Source organism: Toxotes jaculatrix, chromosome 8 (assembly GCF_017976425.1).
Source record: "Toxotes jaculatrix isolate fToxJac2 chromosome 8, fToxJac2.pri, whole genome shotgun sequence".
NCBI classification, from domain to species: domain Eukaryota; kingdom Metazoa; phylum Chordata; class Actinopteri; family Toxotidae; genus Toxotes; species Toxotes jaculatrix.
This window is the reverse complement of record NC_054401.1, coordinates 10,645,079-10,666,192: the sequence shown is the minus strand read 5'-3', so window position 1 is coordinate 10,666,192 and position 21,114 is coordinate 10,645,079. Positions and strand designations below refer to the sequence as shown.

Sequence of the window (21,114 nt, the reverse complement as noted above, 5' to 3'; positions counted from 1 at the left end):
TTTAATACAGAGCAACTCCTACAAAACAAAGAAACAGAAAAGCTCATTAGCTTCACAGACACAAACTGTAACAGTTAATAGCTGAACGATAGGATTGATGTTATTATTGAAGGAAGCGTTCTTTTTAGAAAGTAGCATGTTGTGGATGGCTCAGAGTCTTAAGAATGAGAAATTTGAGTGCTTAGTCTTTGGATTTGATGTCTTCTTGATTCATTTTCAGTCCCAAATCTAAAGCTTTTCAACATCTAGGCTAGTCAATCTTAGTTGTATGTTTACCAGACTGAGCAGAATCTTCAAGAGAGATGTGAAAGCCAAGACAGATGAAAGGATAGGAGTTTTATTGGGAGAAATGTGTCTATGAAAGTGATGAAGAAAGCATTTGGGAAGTTGACCAATGTCTGAGCAAGTGTTCATGGTAAACTAGAGATATCCAAAGTAATATTCTGTAGCTCTGTAGTCGCCTCTTGCAAAGTGGTGAAATTTTGTGTCTGCGCGAACTGAAATGGTTGTTTTCCTGTTGTATTGCCTTGAGTTGCTGTGATGTTTTAGCACCTTTAAGATTCAAGAGATCACCCACAAGTTGTTGTAGAAAATCATTTCTAACACCAGATATATTGCTTTGAGTAGAATGGCATCGTAAATAAAGGTGACAGTAAAATGATAGAACTTATGCTTATTCATGCTTGTAAATAGTGCTTAAAATGTGTGATTGTATGACTTTTATTTGACTTCTTTTTACAATGATACTTCACTTTGGTGGAACATTTTGACTTTGGAGAAGCTGCAGAAGCAGTAAACCTCCATTACCGGAAGCTCTGTGAATCTGTAAGTCGTCTTATTCAGACTTTTCTCTCCTGCTCTGAACACAGAGGAGGAAAAAATACCTCTTACTCAGTGACACAGTGAAATACAGAATGACATATTATTCACCTATGTAGGTTTGAATGTGGTTTAAACTGAGAATATTGATTCATCTAGACTCAATTTTTGAATAAAAGTAAGTTGTCACTGTTGTAGTTGCCCATATTAGTGGTCCATCAAAGCCAAAATAGAATGAAATATGTGAGTTTGGTGAGAAATGTGAGAAAACAAAACATTTTGCCTGTAGAGACATGTTAGGATGTAGAAATGATTGCTATAGAAAAATTACATAGCATACATAGAACTATAAATATGTAACAATGCTGGCAAAATGAATACATAAATTTAAAGCAAGTCTACAGGTTATTGTCTGTATTGAAAAGTGTATGTGTAGATGTCTCAAAGATACTTGCAATCTGCATCGTCGCTGTACATATTGTACAGTAGAATGTGAAAAACACATGTAACAAACATACGTTTGTTGCTGCTCATTTCCAGGAACACTTCTCACTAAAAACAGGAATTTATCCAAAGTTCAAAACTCTTCTTCCAGGGTGAAATATTGTTTTAACATTGCACTCCAATTTTACATAGTTCCTTGATTCTGTAAAACAAAATGCGGCAATGGAAACAAACTGTCAGGCTGTTTTCTGAATTGCATGAATGGCATGAACTCCTGGTGACAGCAGAAGATATTTTGTTACAATGAAGAATACTGCTGAGGAAGATATTCTTTACCTGAAATACTTAATATCAACATGTTATGGAATAAAAGTTCTATGAAAGAAATTCTTTTCTTCTGCATGCATGAAGAATGTTAAAATGCCTTTGAAATGACTAGGCATTATAACACCAAATAATCCTCAGAACCGTATTAAATGGTAGGTCTTAATTTTTAAGGGATTTAATGTGGCACTGCACTACATATTGTTCTGCTGCCTTTCTTACTTATGCAAGTAGAGCTGCGCTGGAATGAAACAAGGAATTCAGTTTCAGACAGCATTAATCGGGTTCCAGCTTTGTCATCTTAAGCCTCCTCTGAAGGATCAGGGTTGTGTTGAAGCTTAGTTGTAACTCTCATGATCTGCTCTGTAAAATCACACAGAAATCTTAACCTTGAGCCATGTTTTCTAACAGAAGAATTACATTTGTTTCACACTTTGGTCTACAAATGCAGCAGCTATCCTGCGGTGGAAAGCCAAGTAGATTTGAAGCAAGGTTCACTCGAGACATATGAAATTGATATTGTAGCTTCATGTTCAAATTCTAACAGCTGTAGCAAATTACAGTAACATTTCTATTTTTTTTTTATCTAAGCAAATTATCAAAATGTTTTTTAAAGTCAAAATAAAATACTGTAAGACCAGAGAATCTAAGCTTAAGCCCTGTTCAACTAAAGCAATTAGACTAAGAAAACATCTGAACTCTTCATGCAAGGTTAGTTTACAAAGACATGCCTTCCAAATGTATTGAATGTATCCAAACCAAACAACATGGCACACAAGCAGAATTAAATAGACAGTCTTTATAGTCTTTATTGTGGGACATTGATAAGTGGAGCAGCTATGCAGACAGATATGAACAAGGGGAACAGCACAGGTGTTGATCGTGAGAATGTGAAGTTAGAGCTTTTTAAGCCATTCAAGGTTATCTCCTTTGGGTTCACATGGATGGGAAGGGACATCAGGCATGCTTCCATCATCTCGCACAGGAACTGCAGTGGGAAAAAAAATGAGGAGAAGCTTTAATATTTTGAACTGAACTTGAACAGGTATTAATTTGGAGAGTTACACCACTCCATCAGAAATGTGACCCCGAAGACAACCTGCTATAATATGACAACAGTGTTTACCTGGGTAGTTGTATGGCACAGCTGCATTGATCATTCCTGTGTACTTTGTGATGGGGCTGACAAACGGCAGAGCAATACCTGAGGAGATACAACACATTAACTTCACTTTTAGTACACAGTGTTTACAGTGATCAGTTGAGAAAAGTCACTGGTTAAGGTCCCCACAACAGTAACAAGAGTGTGAGCACATCTCTGTTCTTAAGTACAGTTGAAATTTAAGATTAAGTTTCCTGGCTCTTAGACACTCTTCAGCAGATCATGTGGGACATCAGTAATTCTGTCTTTTTACATCAATGTTGTGCTGTGTCTCACACATTTCTGGGCTAGATTAAATGTAAGAGGCAGGTTACTGACCTAACACTCCAATCGCACAAGATACCAGGATAACGGGCTCTTTATTCCACGCATTCTTCAGGAAAGCTCCGATTCCTGTAGAAAAACAAAAACAAAATCAGGCTGGTTAAAATCCTCCACAGCTGACTATCAGCCTACGGTTAGCTAACGTTAGCCACAGTTAGCAACACATCCAAGGTCACATTTTTCGTTTTATTTCGAATGGCTATCATTGTGTTAAAGTAACTCTGAGACCTAACTGCCGTAATTTCGATCATTTAAGGCATTTATTTATTTACGTTGAAGGATCGTTAAAACTAATGTCACCGGTTATGCGTGCAAAAGATGACAAAATATCCACATACCCGCCATGTTGTCTTTTGTAGTTGAACAGAGCGGGTGCACATGGGAAATGTAGTAGCTCCTAACTGACGTGTTTTTTCTGCGTCCGTCGCACACAAACATCAGGCTAACGACGAGAAAGTGAGAGGGGAACTGCTCTGGCTTTGCTTTACATTTTATTTCAGTTATATATTATATCACTCCATAGCTGACCTGACTGTGTGGACCACCGACTGATACTCAGTCTAAGCAGCCCGCAGTTTTAAAAGCGCAGGAATCAGACTTCACTGTCAATAGACTCAGAAATGTAAGTATTGGATAGCTTGTTGTCTAGTATGATAGTCCAACACTGATGATACCAAAATGTTCTATAACGATTATTTTCACTAATTTAGTCATTAAAAAGTAATTTATGTTTGAAAATGTCGGAAGTTGCACAGTCGATGGCGATGTTTGTTGTTTGTTCGGCTGAGGTCATTGTTACCGGTAGTGTAATGATCATCAGAACTGGTATAGTTTTTCTAATAATTTACATGTCATTGCTGCACCAGAATTATAGTGAACCTATACCTACACGTTTGTTTAGTTTAAATGTTTTTATAAAACCAAACACTGTGAATAAAGTATCTGTCTACACGGACGCTTCTTTCCCTTCCTGTTCAGATGATGGAGGATTTCTCTGGTTTAGCTCTTCCTCCTCTGTTTGGAGGACACATCCTGGAGGCAGAGTTGGAGCCTGGTGGTGTGGAGCTGGGACCTGGAGAGGTAATGTTAATGACAATGATCAAGGTAGTGGTAATAGTAATGTTGATGTGCGCAAATAGGAACGCCTTTCCAGTGCTCCCTGTGCCCCTAAGTCATGAGGATCTGTGTACATTGGTGTCTCCTTTATTAACTTTACCAAATCCTTAATACTGCCTGTTTTAACACCACATCTTAGCTTCCAAAAGTAAAATATTATTATATTTAAATTGGTCTAATAAGCTGTATCTTTAAAGAAATAAACTACAGTCACATCCTTGATCCAGCATCTCGGTTTAATATGCTATAAACATGATTTGTGCATGCAAAGTCAAATTTTTATTTCATTCTTATTTTTTTTGTTGTGATCATTTCTAATTTTGTTAGACCACTAATAATATTGGTGTCATGAAGCAACACAACCTTATTATGACAGATTCGACAACTGAAATTTTGTTTTTGTGACAGCTGTTCTATTTGAAACACAGTACTGAAAACACTGACGCAGAGAGTTGACCACAATCCACAAACCCACAAGTGTTTTTGCTCCAGGTGGAGCTTGGCCCAGGAGGCAGCGAGCTGCTTGAGAGCACAGTGCAAGAGGATGAAGAGAGAAGAGCTCTTGATAAGAGGAAATATCTGGCTTTGAGCAGGAGATGTAAAGAAATTGAACAGGTGTGTGTGAGCCTGCATGTACGTGCATATGCAGTATGTGGGTTTTTTTGCATACACTTCCTGACAGTGTGTGCCTTTTGAATATGGGTTATAATGGGTTTAGTAACATTTAGTGCCTCACTTCTCATGTCATTTCTACCTATGGACCTCTTATGCCTTTTAAACCAATACCCATTTTTTGATATGTTTTCATCCACATGAGCTCATACTGTCACTGTATAATAATTTTTAACAAAAAATATGTTTCTTTTTATTCTGTTGTTTCTGTAGATATATCTGTGCATTGGTGATCATTTCCATTCTCACCACTCAGTAACCTGTTCCATGTGTGTCACGTGTCATGTGTTATTTTCAGGTGACTCAGAAGTTGCTTGGCCGCCTTCACCAAGTACAAAGAATTACACGACGCTTGAAGAAAGAAAGACGGTATTGAACTTCATTACAATAGCTGTATTTCTGAGGAGATTTCCACTTGATGGTCCATCTGAGTGTTCTGTTAATCTTTACAGGTTCCTCATGAAGACTTTAGATGCTCATGGGGATGATTACAGAAATGCCCAGCTCACTATACTGCTTGAGGTAAGAAATAAGCCGATAGGCGGAGATTAAAAAAAAAAAAGCAAAGGTCACAGATTTGATTTTAATTATTCAGTCAATCCCACCTGCAAGTCTGGCACTGGCTCATGTTTTTATGACCTGACCCACCTGATATTCTGAGGGACCCACGGAGTAGGTGCTAATTTACCACCAAGATCCAGATTTTACAGAACTATATTAATGTTTTTTTTTTCTGTAGCAATTGACCATGACCAGATTAACTTTTGAAGGAGCCCCAGGCAAAAAATTGCCATTGACTGGAATGTGCACCATGTGAGCACAGTGTAGACTAAAATAAGTAAGGTCTTAAAACTAAATTATCTAAGATTAACACACGATTAGCTAATAAGGCTGCACCCACCTTGTAAGTGGTGAAAATCCCCTAACAAATTTGCAATTAATCAGATTACTAAAAAGAAACTGAAACACATTGAGCCTGGGTCAAGGGCAGTTAACCCACTTTGCCTGACTGCTAATCCAACCTTGCAGTTACTTTAAGCAAGCCTGTCTGTCCCTTTATTTGATGTACCTTAATAACTTAATAAATAAATGTGCTCAAGCTCATTACATACAGTTAAGTTTTTTTTCTTGTTGTTTCAGGATGAACCTGGTGCCCATTTAGATACTGCTGCTGGAGTGGAGGAGGATCATCTCAACGGTTTGTCTGGCTCCACGTCATCTGCAGCGTTGCATCATGCTGCTGGACCAAAGAAGAGGAGGCATCGAATTCCAAGGCAAGAGAAGGATAAAGACCCACAGGTAGGTGAAGAACTTTGTTGAATTGCTGTTGTCCATGGAAGTATATTAAAACAGTGCTCAGTTTCTTAAAATTTTCTGTGTTTCCATGTGTGTATGTGTGATTTGGATGAACATGTAGCTGTGGATGCATGAGTGAATGGTTTAAAACACAAATTGGCCTCAGTGTAAATATTCAGATATCTGGCTGTGCAGAATAATTGATTTTATGTTAACTGAGTTTCTCCTCTTTACCCAGACTGAACCAGACATGTCGGTGTTGGCAGACACACAGTTTGGAGAAATGCCCAGCCCGACCTCTCTGTCTCACTGATCATTGCACTGGCCTGGATGTGATGATGACAAAGGAGCACACAGTTTCTTTGACTGTTCAGCAGACACTGTTGGCTGCCTCTGTTCAGCTGGGTTTTGCACTGTTTGTAGTTTTACTTGAATATTGTGAACAGAATTGAGTTTATGTAAGGTAAATGAAATGTTATGCACGCTACATCCATACATATATTTTGTACATATTATTCTCTGTTTTCACGCTTTGTACTGAGATTTGATGACTTCACATAATTATGACCAATGGCAAGTTGTGCACACTGTCATGGGCACCCTTGTTTGGTAAAGATCTGGCAGCCCAGACACAATTAAAGTAGGGCAGAAAATCAAATGCATTTCATAATACATTCCTGGATATTATCAATGATTTCATGGTTCTTGATTTTATCAGTGTGAAAAGTATTACAAACTCCTATTTGGTCCTCAGGCTGTGCTATGAAATGTTTATTTTTATTCTAAAGTTTTGAAGTTAATGTTTTTTTTAGGTTTTTGAAGTGTCTAGAAAGGGTTGGTGTGTGTAATTTTATTATGTTTGCTGACCAGAACAAGACAAAGATTTCACTACATTTATTCATGCATCTGCATCACCAGTTTAGACTGTCACAGCAGCTGATGGCAAAATTCAGTGGGTTATGTGTTTTTATCATGTTTCTATAAGTCAGCTACACATCAAAAATATTTCAGTTTCAGGCAGAAATAAAAATCAGTATCTGCAAATATAGTTTCTTTAATATGACAAAAAATAAAAATCTTAACCCAAAGTTCACTCTTCTTTCTGAAGCTTTTAGCCTCATCCCACAGTGTTCTTCAGAGCATGGAGTTTGCTCAGTAGTGATGGAGATCCGTTTCTTCTTTTTGTCACAGTGAGTGAATCATTTTCTGTATAAAGTAAAACTTTATGGCGACATCCACACAGCGAAGTTAGGAGTTAATAAAGGTGAACTACACAGAAATCTTTATAAATGTGTGTCTTGAGATGCATTTTTGGTTTTATGCCGATCAAAATTCATCTCACCGTTGAGCCAATGCCTGGACCTCATTCCAGCGGATGCGTCTCAGTGACAGACGTGAGTTCTGTCCAATCAGATATCGTAGATTTGATTTAGGGCGGGCTCCAAACGCGGAGGTGGGATTTTAGCTACCGTCCATCTTCAGCTACATTACAGTGAGCGAGCTTGTCGAAAAGAAAACACATTTTGGAAGTAAAGAAGACTTTCTGGAATTAGTTTTGGCTGTATTTGAAAAAAGACAAACGAAAGTCCATACCCTAGGTAAATGTCGTAAACAAGTATAAATCTATTTGCTCGGGTTGACCCAGTTTCCCTTTTTCCTAAATTTGGCTAGCTAAGCTGCTAGCTAGCATTTTATACATTAGCTAGCCAGACAGTTAGCCACATTAGCTAGCAGGTTAACGATTTGAACGGATTGTGATATATTGTGCCTTTCACAACGCAAAACCACCATATAAAAGCTATATTGGACCCCGAAATAATGATGCATGAATATGAAATCCAGCCATCAACATGCTTCGTGTTACTCGTTTTGAAACAGGCTAGTTGGTAACCGAGCGAGGTGGACGAGCTAAGCAACTGGCTAGTATTAACGTTAGCTTAGTAAGGTTAGCTGGCTAGGTGGCTAATTTTAGCTGACAACCATGTCAGTCATATTGGTAACATCAGCAACATCAGCTGCGTTAACGGAAATGCAACTATAGACAAACGATCTCAGAGACTTGTGGTTGAAAATGCCTGGAAATCCTGGTGTTAATTGTGCGGCTAACGTTAACCGGCCAGCTAGCAGGAGTTAACGTCAGTTCCACTCTCTGGACGCCGATGCACTGATGGTTCTGCTGTAGGGATCCGTGTGTTGTTTGAACTATATTTAATACACGTCTTGCTTGCTTTACACAGCTAACTTTGTGACAGACGGAATGTGGACATTGTCGTAGTCAGAGCCATGGCTGACAAGAGAAAACTTCAAGGTAAGATGTTGATGAAACTGCCATCAGTAGTATTGCACAGGATCGATCCCACTGCTATCTTGCGCACTGACTCAGACTGTATTCATCTACCAATATATTAGTTTTTTTTTATTTGCATTACAAGTTGTGAAGCACTGATTTATATCCAGCTATGTTTGATCACATATTTTCTCTCCCCAGGTGAGATAGATAGATGTTTGAAAAAAGTAGCTGAAGGTGTTGAACAGTTTGAAGATATCTGGCAAAAGGTGAGATATCTAACCATCTTGCATTTGTTTGAGGTTCTACTTGAAAGGTTGATGGTGGTAAAACTTACAATATCTCAATTACTTGTAAACATTTCAGCTTCACAATGCAGCCAATGCAAATCAGAAGGAAAAATATGAGGCTGACCTCAAGAAAGAGATTAAAAAACTACAGGTAAGACAAGTTAATAAATATACATTTCCTGTATCTGCAGTGTTGATCAATTTTTGTATATTTGACATGGGGAATGTGCTTTAATATTTTCATCTCCTGTGTTCTCCTTAGCGATTGAGAGATCAGATAAAAACATGGGTGGCCTCCAACGAGATCAAAGACAAAAGGCAGCTAGTCGAGAATCGCAAACTCATAGAGACGGTAAGGCTCATTATTATCTCTTCATATATCTTATTTTTTAACTTATTGTTATTTCCAAAGAATTTTTTGTGGTTGTGTAAAGTTTAACATAAGAACAATGTTACATCAAAACATGTAACTAAACAAGGGTTATGTGATTTTTCTTACTTTAGCAAATGGAGCGGTTTAAGGTGGTGGAACGTGAAACAAAAACAAAAGCCTACTCTAAAGAAGGCTTGGGGCTCGCTCAGAAAGTGGATCCAGCTCAGAGGGAAAAGGAGGAAACGGGGCAGTGGCTAACAGTAAGACACAGAGTGTCTTCACCTGATGTATATTTGTTGCCTGAAATGATCTTGTGCCAAAGACGATGAAAAATCACACAATTTTAAAATGATTACAAAAAATTAAATTAATGAGTTGATAAAATGAATGAGTAAGAACTCATCAACTGAACAAGGCAATTTAATCAAGGATCTGTTTTGGGAAGAATTTTTGATGAAATCCATTAACTGCCTTTTTTTTCTCTTCCCCTTCTTCACCTACAGAATACGATAGACACTCTAAATATGCAGGTGGATCAGTTTGAAAGTGAGGTGGAATCTCTTTCTGTTCAGACGAGAAAGAAGAAGGGTGACAAGGAGGTAAGTCCTCCCATCTTAATCTTTTCAGGGATCAGTTTTTATTTCTTCATACTCAGAAAAAACACTTTCCTATCCTTATCCAATTCACCGTAGTGTAGTAAAAGTTCTGCTAAAATGTTTATTATACACTATTATACTTGTTCTTTCTGTCATGTAGAAGCAAGACCGTATTGATGAGCTCAAGCGGTTGATTGAGAGGCATAGATTTCACATTCGTATGTTGGAGACCATTTTACGAATGCTGGACAATGACTCTGTGCCAGTGGATGCAATTCAGAAGATCAAGGATGATGTTGAATATTACATTGATTCATCCCAAGACCCAGACTTTGAGGAGAATGAGTTCCTGTATGATGACTTAGACCTGGAAGACATCCGTGAGTAGAGCACTGTAGAGTGTTATGATGATACTTTTATTCATTTAGATTGCAGACCTTAGGGGGCTATAATGACAATATCTGACACTTGTCTCTATTCCGTGTTTTTCTTGTAGCTGCTGCATTGGTTGCAACTTCTCCATCAGGTCAGGGCAACGTGGAAGATGAGATGTATCTCCACTCCAGCAGCACTCCCACTTCCACCACCTCCTCTTCGCCCATCCCTCCATCCCCGGCCACTTGCACTGCAGTAAGTCCTTGTCTTTGTATTATAAAAACTTTGGGTGATGATGTTGAAGCGATGCTGGGTAGAATAAGTACATTCTGACACAATTTTGCACATATTCCATACATTAAGTTTGCATTAAGTTAACCCTTCTACAAGCCCCATTGTGTTATTATCCATTGGCTAATTTGCTGAATCAACGTTTCAAAAGTGGAATGTCATATCAAGGTATCTCCTCCTATAGGAGAACTCAGAGGACGATAAGAAAAGGGGACGGTCGACAGACAGTGAAGTTAGCCAGGTGAGAGGTTCTCATCTGTGCTATGCCAGTAGATGAACAGTTTAGTGGAGCTCTCTTCACCCTTGGTCCTGGAGAGTCATGGTGGCTGAATGGTTTTTTTTAGCCTCTCAGACACTGAAATGGAACAGATTTTCTCTGTGGGACCATGGTTGGAGACTTCTGATTTAGTTTGTACCATCTCCTGCATATATAGGCCTCAATAGTTTACAGTAAACTTTGCTCCTCATGCACTTTGTACAGCTGTAGTTGACCTCTGCTCAGTTTGTGTCTGAAATGCCTCTCCCTGGTGCTCTCTCATTTTCAGTCACCTGTGAAGAACGGCACCCCATCCTTGCTATCTTCCTTCTCTTCCTCCACCACCTCTGGGTCCTCCTCATCCTCCTCCCTCGTGTCCATGGCGAGTGTTGTCGGAGGCATTCCTCCAGTCCCCACAAGCAGCAGTCTAATAGGAAGCTTCAGCAGTGCGGTGCAGCAACATCAGCATCAACCTGCACAACAGCAGCAACAGCCTCAGCCACCAAACCAACCACAGCAGCAACAGCAGCAGCAGCCGCCTCAGACAAAACCTTCTGTCTCCTCAAACAATACGCCCAGCCCACCCAGCAACCCCCTGCTCCCAGCCTCCACTGCCCCCTCTCTCCTTACTCCCAGCACACCTAGTTCATCAGCTCCCAACTCCCAGTCTCAGCCCACATCTGGGCCTAACCCGGCTTCCAGTTTGGGACTCGGGCTCGGGCTAGGATTGAGCAAAGGTGGCATGACGGGGACCAGCAGTGCCAACCAAATGCCTGGTTTAGGCCTGGGTGGCCACCCCACTCCTCTAAACACAATGGCAGGGCTCCTTTCAGGCTCCACACCTGCCCCTTACGCTCAGGCAGCAGCATCAGGAGGCTTGGGTTTGAACAGCACCACTCAGTCCAGCATTTCAGTGGAGAGCAGCACTTCCATCCCCACCTCTGGCTCCAGTGGAGTCACCACCAACGGGGCGGGGACAGGGCTTGGTTTACTGGGTTCCAGCCCAGCCCATAGTTCTCTGAGTGGGAGTATTCTGGGTCTGGTTCCTGGGCAAAGTGTGGCCCCTGGTGCCTCGCAGGTGCCCCCAAGCTCTGTCAGCACTACCTCTGGTGTAGTTGGCATGATGGGAGGAAATGGAGGGAATGTCGGCGTGGTTGGAGGCGTAGGGGTGAATGCTGCTCCTGTGAGACCACCGAGTGGACTGAAGCAAAATGGAGGCACAAGTATGTTAACTTGTTATGCTTTGCCTATAGTGAATATTTACTTATCTGTTAGCATCAACATTGTCTTCTCCCTGTAAAGGTTTTTTTTCCTAACTTTTCCCTCACCTGCCCACAGGTTACAGTGCTGTAGTAGCAGAGAGCTCCACAGAATCAGCTCTAAGCACACCGAGCCAGTCACAAAGCAGCCAACCCTCATCTCTCAGTTCCTCAACCAGTCAGCCGTAAGTTTTGTTGTCTGCTTCATCTGAGTCTTGAAACTTGACATGTTTCTGCTTGTTCGTGACATTGCTTAACATTGTCTTACTGTTGTTCCCACTATTTGCGGTGCAGGATGGACAATGGTCCCAGTTTAATCAGCTCAATCACCCTGCCTCCCAGCTCTCCGTCCCCCTCATTCTCAGACAGCACACCTGGAGGAGGGAGTCTTCTCAACGGGCCCCACTCCTACACACAGGCCTCTGAGGGCCTCAAGGTGAGCCGAGCCAGCAAGTTAGTTAGGACATGCTGACTGACATCAAGCCTTAGTCACAGGCTTTTGTCAGCCACCAGAATTTACCGTGGGAACCAGGCAGATTACAGTCAGGTGTAGCAGCAGCAGCTTCTTAAGATTATGGCACGGAGAGGTTTGTCAGTAGAGACAAAAGTGGTCGACATTATGAAAAAGATGTGAGGCTGTAGACTATAAACCTTTGTCAGCTTAATTATTATAAGGTATCTGCTAGAGAGGAACACCTTTTATCAGTATTTGGGTAGTGTGAATATTAAATTGTCTGGCATCCCTTTTGGCTATTTCCTCACTCAAATGATTGCCAGGGACAGCTGAGCTCTAATACTTAACCAGGCAGCTGGATTATTTTTGAATTAGCAAATAACTAAGCTGTCATGCATAGTTGTTCTGGTACTTTTGTTTGGTACATTACCGATGAGTGTTAGTATGGTTAGCTGTAAATAGCGTTGAAGTATTCCAGGTTGCCCACGAACCTCTGGGCCACATTTATACCAAACAAAGAAGCCTACACATATCTAATGGCACATTTGGATAGAAATCATGTCATGCCAAGATATTTTTGGACTAACTGAAAAATATACCAATTTCTCGTTCCGTTCGCTGCAAACACCAAGAAACAGGCAGCCCTGGACAGTGTATGAATCAGAAGCCAGTGTGGGCAGTCGGCAAGCATACATAAACTGTTAGAGAAAACATTTTCACTCACATGAATTTCTGAGTTATCTCCTGTTTTGGAACACATTAACTCTATACCTGTATCTACTGCAGGTGATTAATAACTGTGGCCTCATAAAAGCGTGTTGATCTCCGTAGCAGTTGTAATAGTAGTTGTTTTTCATTATTCTTTAACCATTTTTTTCAGCTTAGTTTTATTTAATCGCGTGTTGTCTCCATCTTGTTTCCCCCTCAGGCTCCTGAGCCTCTCAGTTCTTTGAAGGCGATGGCTGAGAGAGCAGCGCTGGGATCGGGCCTGGATGGAGAGATTCCCAACCTGCACCTGACTGACAGAGGTCGGAATGGTCAGGCATTGTTTCTACACTTTCACACTTTAAACCTCCGATCACTTGTACACATTACCAGTTAAATGAAGTGTATTTACCCCAAAGCAACTTGTTACTACTGTAGCAGCAGATGAAATTGCAGATGTTACAAGCAACTACTGAAATTAAACAAACAATCAGTTAGCCAACTGACAGAAAATTGATTCCACGTTTTTTCAGTTATCATGTTAAATGTTTGTCATTTGTTAAGTAAAAACACAAACAATAGATGGTTATATCCTCACAAATACAGTTGGTTGCATCTCCCAGTGTTATACCTTTTTTTTTTGCTTGTATGTGGGACTTGGCAGACTGTGAGCATATTCAAGATTTCACCCTTGGTTCAACATTTATTATTGTTTTTGGACTAAATTATTAAACAGTTTCTGCCCTACACTTTAGACAAAACAGGCAACAAATGTTCCAGTGTTGCTTAAGCATTTGCAAGCAGAAAAATGTTCAGTAAAGTCAGAGCATAAAAAAATTACTTTAACAAGAAGAAATAACTCTGACAGATGGAAGCGAGGGGAAATTAGAATGACATGTTCTGTAGCCTGTATTTGTGTAACTGATGTAGTCACTTTTTTTTCATCCTGTAGACATCTTCTCTGGTTCATCTGCGGCACCTGGAACACCTGCCGCCCCTCAGCCGTCCGTGTCGGAAGTCAGCATCCCCCCCTCGCTCGGGGTTTGTCCACTGGGCCCCACCCCTCTTCCCAAAGACCAGCTCTACCAGCAGGCCATGCAGGAGTCCGCCTGGACACACATGCCACACCCCTCTGACTCTGAGAGGATCAGGTAAAGGCACCACAGTTTCTACAAACGACTATGATGCATCTTACAGGGTTTTCAATTCAATTCAATTTTATTTATATAACGAAAAATTCATAACAGAAGTTATCTCAAGGCACTTAGAGCACTGTAGAGCAGATCTAGACCATACTCTTTATACTATTATCTACAGAGACCTAACATTTCCCCCAAGAGCAAGCACTTGGCAACGGCAGCAAGGAAAAACTTTTATGACTTAGAACAAATACAGAAACAAACATGACACATTGCTTGGCTTTACATCAGTTTCACGCTAATTTCACAAATTCACTTTTATAATTTGATTGATTGATTGATGTAATAAATTAGTTTACGTTTACATTTTTAATCCTGGTTTAAAGGCTTTCTTTTTACTGTGTCATCACTCATGGGTAGCTAAAAGTCTATTTCATTATCTGCACATCTGACTGTTTAAATTATATGTCTGATATTTTATATATTTTTTATTGTTATCAAATCCCATAGAAAAACCAAAACCAACTATCATATTACCAAGTATTTGGTAGTGTAGCAAAAAGCCTGTTCTAGGTTAATACACACCACTGAGCTACACTGTTGCACATCCTTAATTATGAACATGGGAACTGTAGATTATATATAGTCAGTCCCATCCTGTTGCTGTAAATACTTGTCACACTAAATCTATGGCTGAAAGTAGTCCTCAACAAATGCACAACTTACAACTGTTTAGAATTACAACCACAAACAACAATGAAACAAAGACCATTGACAGCTTTATACCTTAAGAAATTATTTGTTAACACACAAACTACATTTTTTACGTGTGAGGGAAACCACGATCTGTTGTATGTTGCTGTGGATTTGTAACTATTTGTGCTTCTGTCCTAAAGGCAATACCTGATGAGGAACCCGTGTCCCACCTTGCCCTTCCATCATCAGATACCACCGCACCACTCTGACTCCATAGAGTTCTACCAGAGACTGTCCACAGAAACTCTCTTTTTCATCTTCTACTACCTGGAGGTAACCACGCACCGGCTCAGCTCACCCAATCCTTATTTACTCCCAGTGCACCTTTTGGTTCATCCCCTTTTCTGCCTGTTCTCCATGATGTATTTAAGTCTTGCTTTTAAGCTTAATGGTTTCTCTGACCTCCTTCTCTCAGGGCACTAAGGCTCAGTATCTGTCTGCCAAGGCTCTGAAGAAGCAGTCATGGAGGTTTCACACCAAGTACATGATGTGGTTTCAGAGGCACGAAGAGCCCAAGACTATCACTGACGAGTTTGAACAGGTGCAGCTTTGACACAGCTCATTTCCATAGAACCTGAAGCTAGTCTGTCTTTTGTATGTGGTTTCACATTATTAATAATCGTTCTCTACACTCTGCTGTTCCTGCAGGGCACTTACATTTACTTTGACTATGAGAAATGGGGCCAGAGGAAGAAGGAGGGGTTCACCTTCGAGTATAGGTACCTCGAAGACCGAGACCTGCAGTGACAGACAGAGGGACGCAAAAGGACAGAGAGAGACAAAACGTGCTGCTGTTGACATTCCGAGACTGAACTCCAAACTGTGGATAGAGATTGTGATGTGTAGTAGAAACCCTCTCCTGAACTGGAGACTGGTGTCTGTATAGGCTGCATCTCAACATGAAGCCCTTGCTCCTCATGTAGCACTTTGCTTTTGACTAAAATGCCCCATGGGCCTGATTAGATGCACCGTGCTGCACGAGCTGGGAGGGTTCTCATTAGAGATCTGCGTTTGTGCCTGTCTGTGTGCACACTCAGTATGTGGCATTAGGAAAGCCTACCCCATGCATGTTTCTCATGTTTATTTCTTTTTTTCCGTTTCAACAAGATTCTCTGTACCACCTGCCCAACATCAGCCTGGAAGCCTTTGACTTGACACAAAACAAACCTTGAATTTGATTGTTAAGTAAACTGCCCATCTTGTATTTACTGTAATTTGGTGGTTTAGAATGGGGACGTACAGTGGACATTTAGTCATGGTGTGTAGGAACGGCTTCTTTTAAGACCCTACGATGCCTGTTGAATATGGTCACTATTAGAGATAGTGAGCGGTTATCAATAGTTTTATTGATATTGTCTTGGTCGATTTAAACGCTGATTGAGAGTGACCACAGGGCCTCTCCCTGTGACGGGGAAAGAGTCCTTATTGGACATGGATTAAATTGCTATGCAATTGAACTGGTCTCTGACTCCCTCTCTTTACAAATAAAATGTTTTTAAGTTAATCTGTCAAAGAAAATGCATTATTATGGTGCATTCATGTTTGTGACAAATTAATAAACTTGTAAAATCTTAAAAATAGGGTTTGAGACATGAATCTACTTGATGTTTGATTCTTACAACAATGAGGACTTGTCATCATTCTCAGTGCAAAAGGCCACGCTGAGCGTAGTGATTGTACCTGTACCCAAATCACCTCTTAATTACTCCTTAGACAGTAAATCTGAGTTTGGTTCGAGTCAGCTTCCCACCTTCAGTTAAGGTTTTATTCTATTCTGTTGATGTTACTTTATCCTACAATCCATTGTGTTCAATTTACCACCGGATATTTTAAGTGACACCCCTATACAGTGAATGTGCACTGACAAACTTGTTTACATGTAGAGAGAAAACAGAAATCCTAAAATTCTGGTGGTAGATTTAACTCATGGGTTAAGTAGGAAATGTCTCGTCTGCCGTGGTTGTTCATGTGCTACCCTGAAGAACAGTAAGATTTAATCTGGTCGTGGATCTGGTGTGGGACAGATCCCACCTTTTCTTGGCAGTTTGAATGGAGAGAGTGTTAATCTGAAGATTTTTCCGTTTAAGCAACCATGAAAACTTAAGATCTGTACTGCATAAAATTTTATGTTGTGTGTGATTAGTTTTCAGGCTTTTTGGGGGGGGGGGTGGTGAGGATAAGAAAAAAGGAAAATACAGCAAAGTTATGAGAGATTTGCCTTTTATAGATTCTATTTTTTGGGGCTTTTAAGGTTTTCAGAAAGGGAAGGTCAGTTAAGAAATTGCTAAAAATGTGAATTTCAAGTCGTATTTACATTTTTTTCCCTCATCACAGTTCTGCATGGGAGATGTCTTAAAACGGGGTTATAACAGGATTGTACAATTTCAATAAATACTTTTAAGAAATTACAAGTCAGCGTGTGGTGTAAAGTCCTGTCATTCCTACAAGAAATATGGATTCACTTATTTTCTAATTTTAGATAAGCTTGATTTTAACTTGTTTGGGCAAATTGACAGTTATGATCATTTAATGGGTTCAGATTTGATGTGTGGAAAATGGAAATTAAGAGCATCAGTTAAATGGCTACAACAAACTTAGTATAAACGGTTTACTTCTTAAAAAAAAAAAAACCTTGACGCTCTGTGAAATGTCCACATATTTTATTAAAATGGAAAAATCAAAAAAAGTAAAAACTAAATACAGGACAAAGCACTATGTCAAACGAAAATGAGAATATACTAACATTCTGCAGTGTTGAGTACAACTGTCCACGTGTGGGATGACCGTGTGTGAGTGTGAGTGTGTTTTCACATCTTAGCTTCCTTCTTGACTTTGAGGAACTCTGCCATGTTAGAGAAATATTTCTGGTTAGCTTCAGCCACCTTCTTCTCTGCAGCCTGTGGATTCACGATCTCTAGCCCCTGCGGACAAGAGCAGAGCAGTTGTTAGTGAACCCAAACCTGTGCAGGTCTCAGGGGACATTAATTAAAAGAGGATGTTTTGCTTCTTTTTACCTGCAGAGGAGTGAATGCTACACTGGAGCTGGTTCCTGAGGAGCGATCTCTGACTGTCGACTTTCCTCCGTATGTCATGCTCTGCTTCTGCAACGTCCTCTGTTGTTTAACAAAACAGAAATTTTGAAGACATTAAAAATCAAGAAAAATAAATCACATGCCACTGCTTCAGTTCAAATTCATACTCAATGTGTTTACCTGGAGGGATTTGGAGATTCTGGCCTTGGTGGCCTCGTTGACCTGAGCCTGCCTGACACGCCCACTGCCGCTCTTGCCCAGCTGACCCAGGCTGAAGCCCAGATCTTCCTGATATGCGTCGTCTTCAATCTGCAAAATAAACGTAAGTTAAAAATCTCACTGCCTGAACTTTTCCTTAAAACGATTTAAAAGACTTATATCATAAAAATGGTCATAGTATAGTAAGGCGTCAAAATCGGCCAAAAAAATTAAAAATTCTTTTTACCTCAAAATGTCATAAAAAACGTCATAGTATAGTAAGGCGTCAAAATCGGCCAAAAAAAGTCAAAATTTTTTTTGACCTCAAAATGTCATAAAAAACGTCATAGTATAGTAAGGCGTCAAAATCGGCCAAAAAAAGTCAAAATTTTTTTTCACCTCAAAATGTCATAAAAAACGTCATAGTATAGTAAGGCGTTTTTTTCGGACAAAAAAAGTCAAAAAATTTTTTCACCTCAAAATGTCATAAAAAACGTCATAGTATAGTAAGGCGTTTTTTTCGGACAAAAAAAGTCACAATTTTTTTTCACCTCAAAATGTCATAAAAAACGTCATAGTATAATAAGGCGTTTTTTTCGGCCAAAAAAAGTCACAATTTTTTTTCACCTCAAAATGTCATAAAAAACGTCATAGTATAGTAAGGCGTTTTTTTCGGACAAAAAAAGTCAAAAAATTTTTTCACCTCAAAATGTCATAAAAAACGTCATAGTATAGTAAGGCGTTTTTTTCGGACAAAAAAAGTCACAATTTTTTTTCACCTCAAAATGTCATAAAAAACGTCATAGTATAATAAGGCGTTTTTTTCGGCCAAAAAAAGTCACAATTTTTTTTCACCTCAAAATGTCATAAAAAACGTCATAGTATAGTAAGGCGTTTTTTTTCGGCCAAAAAAAGTCACAATTTTTTTTCACCTCAAAATGTCATAAAAAACGTCATAGTGTAGTAAGGCGTCAAAATCGGCCAAAAAAAGTCACAATTTTTTTTCACCTCAAAATGTCATAAAAAACGTCATAGTATAGTAAGGCGTCAAAATCGGCCAAAAAAAGTCACAATTTTTTTTCACCTCAAAATGTCATAAAAAACGTCATAGTATAGTAAGGCGTTTTTTTCGGCCAAAAAAAGTCACAATTTTTTTTGACCTCAAAATGTCATAAAAAACGTCATAGTATAGTAAGGCGTTTTTTTCGGCCAAAAAAAGTCACAATTTTTTTTGACCTCAAAATGTCATAGAAAATGTCATAGTATAGTAAGGTGTTTTTTTCGGCCAAAAAAAGTCAATTTTTTTTTTCACCTCAAAATGTCATAAAAAACGTCATAGTATAGTAAGGCGTTTTTTTCGGCCAAAAAAAGTCAAATTTTTTTTTCACCTCAAAATGTCATAAAAAACGTCATAGTATAGTAAGGCGATTTTTTCGGCCAAAAAAAGTCAAAATTTTTTTTCACCTCAAAATGTCATAAAAAACGTCATAGTATAGTAAGGCGTTTTTTTCGGCCAAAAAAAGTCACAATTTTTTTTGACCTCAAAATGTCATAGAAAACATCATAGTATAGTAAGGTGTTTTTTTCGGCCAAAAAAAGTCAATTTTTTTTTCACCTCAAAATGTCATAAAAAACGTCATAGTATAGTAAGGCGTCAAAATCGGCCAAAAAAAGTCAAAATTTTTTTTGACCTCAAAATGTCATAAAAAACGCCATAGTATAGTAAGGCGTCAAAATCGGCCAAAAAAAAGTCAAAATTTTTTTTCACCTCAAAATGTCATAAAAAACGTCATAGAATAGTAAGGCGTTTTTTTTTCGGCCAAAAAAAGTCAAATTTTTTTTTGACCTCAAAATGTCATAAAAAACGTCATAGTATAGTAAGGCATCAAAATCGGCCAAAAAAAGTCAAAATTTTTTTTGACCTCAAAATGTCATAAAAAACGTCATAGTATAGTAAGGCGTCAAAATCGGCCAAAAAAAGTCAAAAATTTTTTTGACCTCAAAATGTCATAAAAAACGTCATAGTATAGTAAGGCGTTTTTTTTCGGCCAAAAAAAGTCAAAATTTTTTTTCACCTCAAAATGTCATAAAAAACGTCATAGTATAGTAAGGCGTTTTTTTCGGCCAAAAAAAGTCACAATTTTTTTTCACCTCAAAATGTCATAAAAAACGTCATAGTATAGTAAGGCGTTTTTTTCGGCCAAAAAAAGTCAAATTTTTTTTTCACCTCAAAATGTCATAAAAAACGTCATAGTATAGTAAGGCGTTTTTTTCGGCCAAAAAAAGTCAAAAATTTTTTTCACCTCAAAATGTCATAAAAAACGTCATAGTATAGTAAGGCGTTTTTTTCGGCCAAAAAAAAGTCACAATTTTTTTTCACCTCAAAATGTCATAAAAAACGTCATAGTATAGTAAGGCGTCAAAATCGGGCAAAAAAAGTCAAAATTTTTTTTCACCTCAAAATGTCATAAAAAACGTCATAGTATAGTAAGGCGTTTTTTTCGGCCAATAAAAGTCAAAATTTTTTTTCACCTCAAAATGTCATAAAAAACGTCATAGTATAGTAAGGCGTCAAAATCGGCCAAAAAAAGTCACAATTTTTTTTCACCTCAAAATGTCATAAAAAACGTCATAGTATAGTAAGGCGTCAAAATCGGCCAAAAAAAGTCACAATTTTTTTTCACCTCAAAATGTCATAAAAAACGTCATAGTATAGTAAGGCGTCAAAATCGGGCAAAAAAAGTCACAATTTTTTTTGACCTCAAAATGTCATAAAAAACGTCATAGTATAGTAAGGCGTTTTTTTCGGCCAAAAAAAGTCACAATTTTTTTTGACCTCAAAATGTCATAGAAAATGTCATAGTATAGTAAGGTGTTTTTTTCGGCCAAAAAAAGTCAATTTTTTTTTTCACCTCAAAATGTCATAAAAAACGTCATAGTATAGTA

At 38.9% G+C, this 21,114-nt stretch overlaps 4 protein-coding genes across 6 annotated transcripts in view; 2 read left to right on the top strand and 2 right to left on the bottom strand.

Annotated features, from left to right (window-relative positions):
* Positions 1 to 2,378: 2,378 nt before the first annotated feature.
* ndufa3 (NADH:ubiquinone oxidoreductase subunit A3) lies at positions 2,379 to 3,511 on the bottom strand. Its single transcript, XM_041043789.1, has 4 exons — positions 3,412 to 3,511; positions 3,068 to 3,142; positions 2,714 to 2,791; positions 2,379 to 2,575 (listed from the first exon to the last, which is right to left on the bottom strand). The coding sequence occupies exons 1-4, from the start codon at positions 3,509 to 3,511 to the stop codon at positions 2,484 to 2,486; spliced, it is 345 nt and encodes a 114-aa protein (XP_040899723.1). The 3' UTR covers positions 2,379 to 2,483.
* A 4-nt stretch (positions 3,512 to 3,515) lies between these two features.
* Positions 3,516 to 7,406, top strand: tfpt (TCF3 (E2A) fusion partner). Its single transcript, XM_041044573.1, has 7 exons — positions 3,516 to 3,695; positions 4,052 to 4,153; positions 4,682 to 4,804; positions 5,160 to 5,230; positions 5,314 to 5,383; positions 6,002 to 6,160; positions 6,396 to 7,406. Exons 2-7 carry the CDS (start codon positions 4,052 to 4,054, stop codon positions 6,468 to 6,470), a joined length of 600 nt encoding a protein of 199 aa, XP_040900507.1. The 5' UTR covers positions 3,516 to 3,695; the 3' UTR covers positions 6,471 to 7,406.
* A 219-nt stretch (positions 7,407 to 7,625) lies between these two features.
* cnot3a (CCR4-NOT transcription complex, subunit 3a) lies at positions 7,626 to 16,395 on the top strand. Of its 3 annotated transcripts, none has more exons than XM_041044545.1 (18): positions 7,626 to 7,755; positions 8,395 to 8,465; positions 8,646 to 8,713; positions 8,811 to 8,885; positions 8,997 to 9,086; positions 9,239 to 9,367; positions 9,611 to 9,706; positions 9,864 to 10,083; positions 10,200 to 10,333; positions 10,554 to 10,610; positions 10,915 to 11,848; positions 11,964 to 12,069; positions 12,179 to 12,320; positions 13,267 to 13,366; positions 13,996 to 14,194; positions 15,079 to 15,211; positions 15,354 to 15,479; positions 15,587 to 16,395. In XM_041044545.1, exons 2-18 carry the CDS (start codon positions 8,441 to 8,443, stop codon positions 15,683 to 15,685), a joined length of 2,733 nt encoding a protein of 910 aa, XP_040900479.1. In that variant the 5' UTR covers positions 7,626 to 7,755; positions 8,395 to 8,440; the 3' UTR covers positions 15,686 to 16,395. The 3 variants fall into 3 exon arrangements, with proteins under 3 accessions (XP_040900479.1, XP_040900478.1, XP_040900480.1); XM_041044544.1 differs by having other exon boundaries at positions 13,267 to 13,375; XM_041044546.1 differs by lacking the exon at positions 10,554 to 10,610 and having other exon boundaries at positions 13,267 to 13,375.
* A 1,186-nt stretch (positions 16,396 to 17,581) lies between these two features.
* prpf31 (PRP31 pre-mRNA processing factor 31 homolog (yeast)) overlaps positions 17,582 to 21,114 on the bottom strand; it is a 29,876-nt gene continuing 26,343 nt past the window's right edge. The window contains exons 12-14 of the mRNA XM_041044564.1: positions 18,151 to 18,279; positions 17,953 to 18,051; positions 17,582 to 17,859 (exon numbers count right to left, since the gene is read on the bottom strand). Of these exons, the coding sequence (XP_040900498.1) occupies positions 17,746 to 17,859; positions 17,953 to 18,051; positions 18,151 to 18,279 (342 nt within the window). The 3' untranslated portion in view covers positions 17,582 to 17,745. The remainder of the gene's footprint in view (positions 17,860 to 17,952; positions 18,052 to 18,150; positions 18,280 to 21,114) is intronic.

What these genes read in the sequence shown, in the direction of transcription:
- ndufa3 (XM_041043789.1), bottom strand. Translation starts at nt 3,511, where the DNA reads ATGTTTGTGTGCGACGGACGCAGAAAAAACACGTCAGTTAGGAGCTAC. An exon ending in TACAAAAGACAACATGGCGG is followed by an intron (nt 3,143 to 3,411) that starts GTATGTGGATAT and finishes GTTTTTCTACAG; the next exon opens with GAATCGGAGCTTTCCTGAAG. An exon ending in TTGTGCGATTGGAGTGTTAG is followed by an intron (nt 2,792 to 3,067) that starts GTCAGTAACCTG and finishes GTATCTCCTCAG; the next exon opens with GTATTGCTCTGCCGTTTGTC.
- tfpt (XM_041044573.1), top strand. Translation starts at nt 4,052, where the DNA reads ATGATGGAGGATTTCTCTGGTTTAGCTCTTCCTCCTCTGTTTGGAGGA. An exon ending in CGCTTGAAGAAAGAAAGACG is followed by an intron (nt 5,231 to 5,313) that starts GTATTGAACTTC and finishes TAATCTTTACAG; the next exon opens with GTTCCTCATGAAGACTTTAG. An exon ending in AGCTCACTATACTGCTTGAG is followed by an intron (nt 5,384 to 6,001) that starts GTAAGAAATAAG and finishes TTGTTGTTTCAG; the next exon opens with GATGAACCTGGTGCCCATTT.
- cnot3a (XM_041044544.1), top strand. Translation starts at nt 8,441, where the DNA reads ATGGCTGACAAGAGAAAACTTCAAG. An exon ending in ATCGCAAACTCATAGAGACG is followed by an intron (nt 9,087 to 9,238) that starts GTAAGGCTCATT and finishes TTCTTACTTTAG; the next exon opens with CAAATGGAGCGGTTTAAGGT. An exon ending in CAGACAGTGAAGTTAGCCAG is followed by an intron (nt 10,611 to 10,914) that starts GTGAGAGGTTCT and finishes TCTCATTTTCAG; the next exon opens with TCACCTGTGAAGAACGGCAC.